Consider the following 6211-nt stretch of genomic DNA (forward strand, 5'->3'; position numbering starts at 1 on the left):
CTCTCTCTCTCTCTCTCTCTCTCTCTCTCTCTCTCTCTCTCTCTCTCTCTCTCTCTCTCTCTCTTTCTCTCCTCTCTGTCTCAGAAGCTTATTGACTGTTTGTCCATGGACAAGACACTTGACCTCAGGAATACTCTTCCAACGGGCATATAAACTGTGAGACCACTGCCCTGTTTGTCTTTGGTCTAAGAGAGAGACTGCCAAATGGCCATCCTTGTATCAAAATGTTGGCATTATTAGTAAAATAATTAAATTACCCTAAAATTATGCCTCTCAATTTTTTTAAATGCCATGCTGCCCTCAAGGAGCCTGCAGTTCAAGGGGGTAGACAACAGGTAAACAACTATGTAAAAATATCTATATCTATGTGAATGAGAATGTGTGTGTATGCGAGCATGTTATAAATGTATGACTATGAGTATGTATATGTGAATATGTATGTATACGAATGTGTATATATAGTATGTGTATGAATGTGTATATGTAAATAAGATTCTATATGTGTATGTGTGAATGTATGTGTACTAGTGTGTGCCTGTGTGAATATATATGCATGAGACCATATGTATCTGTGTGTATGTATGTGTATGAGAGGGTGTTCATCCATGAAATCAAACACAGTAGTAACACAATTTCCCAGTTGTATGGATCTTCTGCTATCTTTTCTATATTTTTATTAGTGTTAACATTTTATGCTCATTTTCTTCTTTCGCTTTCTTCTAAGAAGGAGGAAGAATATACCAAAAAACAGAGATGAAATGAAAAGGAGAGATACAAATACAATTGTACACATCTTCCCTTTATACTTGCATCATTATCATGACACAAGTAACTCATTGCCTCTCCTGTCCCAAACAGAAGCACTCCCTTGTAGCCAATGAGTAGAGCAAAAGAGCTCATTCCCAGCATACTTTGAGTCCTGACTTTCCCTTGTTGCTTCTTGTTGGACAGGTCAACGTTGGCATTCTCATCGCTGTGACCAGAGTCATCTCCAGGATCAGCGCAGAGAACTACAAGGTCCATGGAGAGGCGAATGGCTTTAAGTACGTCCCTGTATCCATGTTATGCATATGAAAGCACTTTAATACTTCAGGGACTCGGGCTGGGGAGTTAGAGTGTCCTGTTTCCAGTTTGGTTCATTGCTAGCTATGTGACTGTGGCCAAGTCCCTTCTGCTCCTAGACATCAGTTTCCTCATTGACAAAGTGAGGATCATGTGCCCTTCCCTGGCTACCTCCCTAGACAGTGGTAAGAACTGAATGGATAAACAAGAGTGACAAAGCTTGGAAAATGGTAAAGGACTGCCCTTCATCACAGCTCACATTTACACAGAAGTGTGGGGTTTACTTGCATGAAATTGTTGGATCCTCACATCAATACAATAATGTAGGATCTCTGTTTATTTCCATTTTACCGAGAGGAAAACTGAGCTTCAGAGAGGTCAAGTGAGCTCACATAGATAATAAGAATCAGAGACAAGGTTTGAATCCAAGTCATCTGGACTCCACGTCCATCATGCTAACCTGTTTCTAATATAACAAACCTTAAAGTGCTGTATAAATGTTACTTATTAGTTATTAATAGTAACTTATTAGTTGCTTATTACTTATTTACTAATAAAATAGTTATTTATACTAATAAGTATAAATGTTACTTATTAGTGACTTCCTTTCTTTTTCTTTCTCTCTTTCTTTTTCCGTCCCTCTTTCTTTCCTTCCTTCTTTCCTTCCTTCTTTCCCTTCCTCTTCGCCTCCTTTTTTCCTCTCTTCTTTCATCTTCCTCCTTCTCTTCTTCTCTTTTTTCTTTTCCTCTTCCTCCTCCTCCCCTTCCTCTTCCTCTTCATTCCCCTTCCCTCTTCATTCCCCCTTCCCTCTTCCTTCTCTTTCTCCTCCTCTGAGGTTCTCAGATGTCATGTAATCCTTCTTCCTCATTTCATGAAAGAGGTGGCTGGATGCCAAAGAGCAGACTTGTGCTATAGTATGGGAGAACTGGAACAGCTAGGTGGCACAGTAGATAAAGCATTCAGCCTGAAGTCAGGAAGACCCGAATTCAAATGTGGATTCAGACACTTACTAGCTGTGTGACCCTGGACAAGCCACTTAACCTCTTTGCCTCAGTTTCCTCAGCTGTAAGAGGAGCTGGAGAAGGAAATGGCCATCCCCTCCAGTATCTCTGCCAGGAAAACCCCAAAGGGGGTCACAGAGAGTCCAACATGACTGAAGAGGCTGAACAGCAACAATGGGAGAACTGGAATGCAGGTCTCCTGACTTCATCATTTTGTGTTGGGGGAGGGGAAACCTGCCTATCAGGAACAACTACTGACTTACATTGTCATCGTCACAGCCTGAGACAATGTTGGTGCCATGTTTTGATCCCACACACTTTCTGGCTTAGGACATTTCACAACTGGTGTGGGGTTGGCTGCAGATACTCACCAGTGCTGTGACCTTGTGGGATGAAGACTCATGGGAAGCTTTATTTTCTTCTCTCCCAATAACCTCCAAACACACATTCATACACAGATACGAATCTTCTCATCCCACAGTGAGAATCTTAGGTTGCACACTCCCTTGAGTAAGGGAAGAGGCAGACTTAAATTCTGTTGAGGAAGAAATAACCCATCTTACCCTTAGCCAAGAGATGCTTTTAATGACTGGGGGGCAAGTGGGTGACTAGGAGAAGGGAGATGTCAAAGGAAGCAGAGAGACATTGAGTACCTGACAGCAGCCCTCAGTGAAATAAAGGGGCAGGAAGGGGGACAGGGAATAGAGGCAGGAAGTCAGAAAGCAAAGAGCCCTGCCCCTCTACTCCATACTCACTCTCCCTTTCTAATCTGAAAGGGTCAGTAAACTAGAAAATGAAGGGAATATTGTGGATATACTTTTCCTCATTTTTAGCAAAGCGTTTGATAAATCATCCTATATGGTTTTTATGGAGAAGGTGGAGAGATGTAGACTGAGCAATAATACAATTAGAAGGATTCTGAATTGTTTGGATGGAGTTAAATACTACTTGTTAGTGGTTCAATGTCAATAAGATCAGAGGTCTCCAGAGAAGGGCCAAAGGGATCTTCACTTGGCCTTGTGTTGTTGAACATTTTTTATCAATGATGTGGATAAAGGCATGGATGGTGTGTTTAATGTTTTATGTTTAACACATAAAAGCTGAGAGGGATCCAAAAAGATCCCAGCTGGCACCAGGACATTGATTTGAAGCTAATAAGTTTGAATTCAATAGGGATCAATGTAAACTCTAACACTTGAGCACAAAAAATAATCAGATTCATAAATAGAGAATAAAGCCTGGTAAAATAGCAGTTTGAGAAAGATTTGAGGGCTTTAGGGATTTTCTGGCTTAATATGAGTGGGTTGGCAGCCCCCAAATTAAGGCCATCTGAGGCTCTATTAATAAGACCCTAATTACAGTGGATAGAGCTCCAGGTCTAGAGTCAGGAAGACCTGAGTTCAAATATGGCCTCATATACTTACTAGCTGTGTGAACCTGGCCAAGTCACTTAACCTTGTTTGCCTTAGTTTTCTCATCTGTAAAATGAGCTGGAGAATGACATGGAGAACCACTCCATTATCTTTGCCTAGAAAACCCCAAATGAAGTCATGAAGAGTCAGATGTAACTGAAAACAACTCAACAAAAGCAGCAACAACCTACAGGAATAGAAAGATGATGGTCTCACCATATTCAGCCCTTGGCAGACCTCATCTGCAATACTGGGTTCAGTCTTGGCTTCCATGGCTTAAGAAGGTCTTTTCGAAGGAGGAGAGTGTCCAGAGGAAGCCAGCTGGGAGGGTGAAGAGACTTGATCTTAAGTTTTATGCATATTAGTCCAAAGAACTGGATGAATTTAATTTGGGAGAAGAGAAGATTTAGGGGAACAGAAAAACTGTCTTCAAGTATCTGATGGGTGGTCATGTGGAGAAGAAATTTAACTGACTCTGTTTGGCCCCAGAGAGCAGGACCGTAAGCAATAAATGGGAGCTACGGCATTTTGTAGAGGATTGAGCTTTGAAGTTTGCATCCAAAGACCCAGGTTTATATCCTGCCTCCTATAGTTACTACTTGTATAACTAAACTCCTTGAGAGCAGACACCTTGTCTTCATAGTTGTATCCTTGAGGCGTACTTAGCATAGAGCCTGGCACCTAGTAGATACTGAAGAAATAATTATTGACTGTTGGCCATGGGCAAAGTGATGAGCTTCTCCGGCCTCAGTTTCATCATCTGTAAAATCTATAAAATGAGCTTAGACTTGATTGAATCTCAAGTCTCTTCCAGATAAAAAACTATGGTGATATTCCAAAGAGGCAGATTTGACCTTGATGTAAAGGGAAGCATTTCCCTAACAATTAGAACTTGTCTAAAACTGGGATGAGCTGCCTAGACAGGTTGTGGCTTCCCCTTCCTGGGAGGACTTTGAGCAGGGACTGGAGGACCAGTTGTCGGGTATGTTATAATGGCGATTCCTATCACATTTGGATTGGATCAGATGACCATTTATGGTCCCTTTCAGCTCTCAGATTCTATGGTCCTATGACCTGAACTCAAACCCTAACTATGGGTCTTCCTACTTGCATGGTTTAACCTCCATAGTCCCCAGTTCCCTTCTCTGTTAAATGACAAGTTCAGAGTAGATGGCCTCTGTGAAATCCTCTCAGTCTCCAGATCCATGACCCTGGGATTTCCAAGACAAACTTAGCTGACTTCACAGTGTTGCTACCTATGGGTCAGTGCTTTCCCTATAAATCTGTCATGCTTGTATCCACATTCAGTCTGGAACACTTAATCTGATTTCTAAAATACCAGCAATTTTCAGCTCTCAGCGGCACCAGCATAATTAAAGTTACTTTTGTTATACTACATCATTTCCAAAGTGAAAGGGAAAACAGTAAATATGCCTGCACCAAAAATCTATAAGACAATTATTCTGCAATGAATTCAAAACACTAGAAATTAAAATGACAAGCTGCCAAGTCTTACGGCCTTCAGAAACCCATAGAAGGCAGCAGTGTGTAAAGAGAGGGATCTGGTCTGGCCATGGACACCAGCCTCTGATGTCAGTGGAGTGACCAAATTTGCTACTCTTCAGAAAGGCCCATTATAAGGCTGCCATCATAGAGTGGAAGGAGAGCAGCATTTCATGGCAGAGCATCTGGGTTCAAATCTTGCCTCTATTGATTATTTCCTCTATGACTTGGAACAAGTTATTTACCTTCTCCGTACCTAAGTATTATCACCTATAAAATGGAGTTGGACTTGATGTCCTCTATGATGCCTTCCAGGTTTACATCTGTGACCTTTGGCACTGACCCCTTCAAGGTCAGCATAGAACTCTGCAAATCTCTAATGGTTTCCCACTTCCTAGAGACCCTACCCTCTCAGCATTCAAGACTGTCTATTCTGGCCAGGAACCATGTCACCTGGATGGAGACAACTCCCCTGGGTTTGAATCCTGCTTCAGCTACATGCTCTTCTGGTGGCTGAGGGCAAGACACTTCACTTACGAAAACCAAATGTTGTTTTGCTGTTGTTTCTTAATTTTTAGTTGTGTCTGACTCATTTGGGTTTGTCTTGGTAAAGATACTGGAGCTGTTTGCCATTTCCTTCTCCAGATCATTTTACAGATGAGGAATTTAGGCAAACAGGGTTAAATGAATTACCCAGGATCACACAGCCATTAAGTGTCTGAGGCTAGATTTGAACTCAGGCCCAGCAAAACAGCAATAAAATCTTTGTACTACTTATATTTTGAGGGTTGTTATGTACAAAATCCTATGCAAAACTAAAAGATCTTTACAAATATAAATTAAGATTATAGAGACAGATAGATAGAAATAATTGATAAATAGTAGATGGAGGGATAGGTAAACAAACAGAAATAATTGACAGATAATTGATAAATAGTAGATAGAAGATGGATGGATATACAGACAGATAATTGATAAATAAATAGATAATTGGTAAATAGAAAGATAGATAATTGATAGATATATAAATGTATGTAGATAAATAGATAGATAGGCAGATAGATAGATAGAGAGATAAACAGATAGGTTGATAGAGAGACAGAGATAGATCACCTTATATGTATTAGATACCTCTGTCAACCTGTCTATCTTTGTATGTGATTTGTCTATCTTTCTGGCTATCTATCTATCTATCTATCTATCTATCTATCTATCTATCTATCTATCTATCTA

The 6211-nt window shown here is 40.6% G+C and overlaps 1 protein-coding gene across 2 annotated transcripts in view; it reads left to right on the forward strand.

Annotated features, from left to right (window-relative positions):
* LOC138158698 (adhesion G-protein coupled receptor D1-like) overlaps positions 1 to 6211 on the forward strand; it is a 476877-nt gene that overhangs the window by 434576 nt on the left and 36090 nt on the right. For both annotated transcript variants that reach the window (XM_069084871.1, XM_069084953.1), the window contains one exon: positions 952 to 1043. In XM_069084871.1, coding sequence (XP_068940972.1) covers positions 952 to 1043 — 92 coding nt within the window. The remainder of the gene's footprint in view (positions 1 to 951; positions 1044 to 6211) is intronic.

Source organism: Petaurus breviceps, unplaced genomic scaffold (genome assembly GCF_028583685.1).
Source record: "Petaurus breviceps papuanus isolate PSGF00001 unplaced genomic scaffold, PetGlider_PUasm1.0 101, whole genome shotgun sequence".
In the NCBI taxonomy this organism is placed as follows: domain Eukaryota; kingdom Metazoa; phylum Chordata; class Mammalia; order Diprotodontia; family Petauridae; genus Petaurus; species Petaurus breviceps.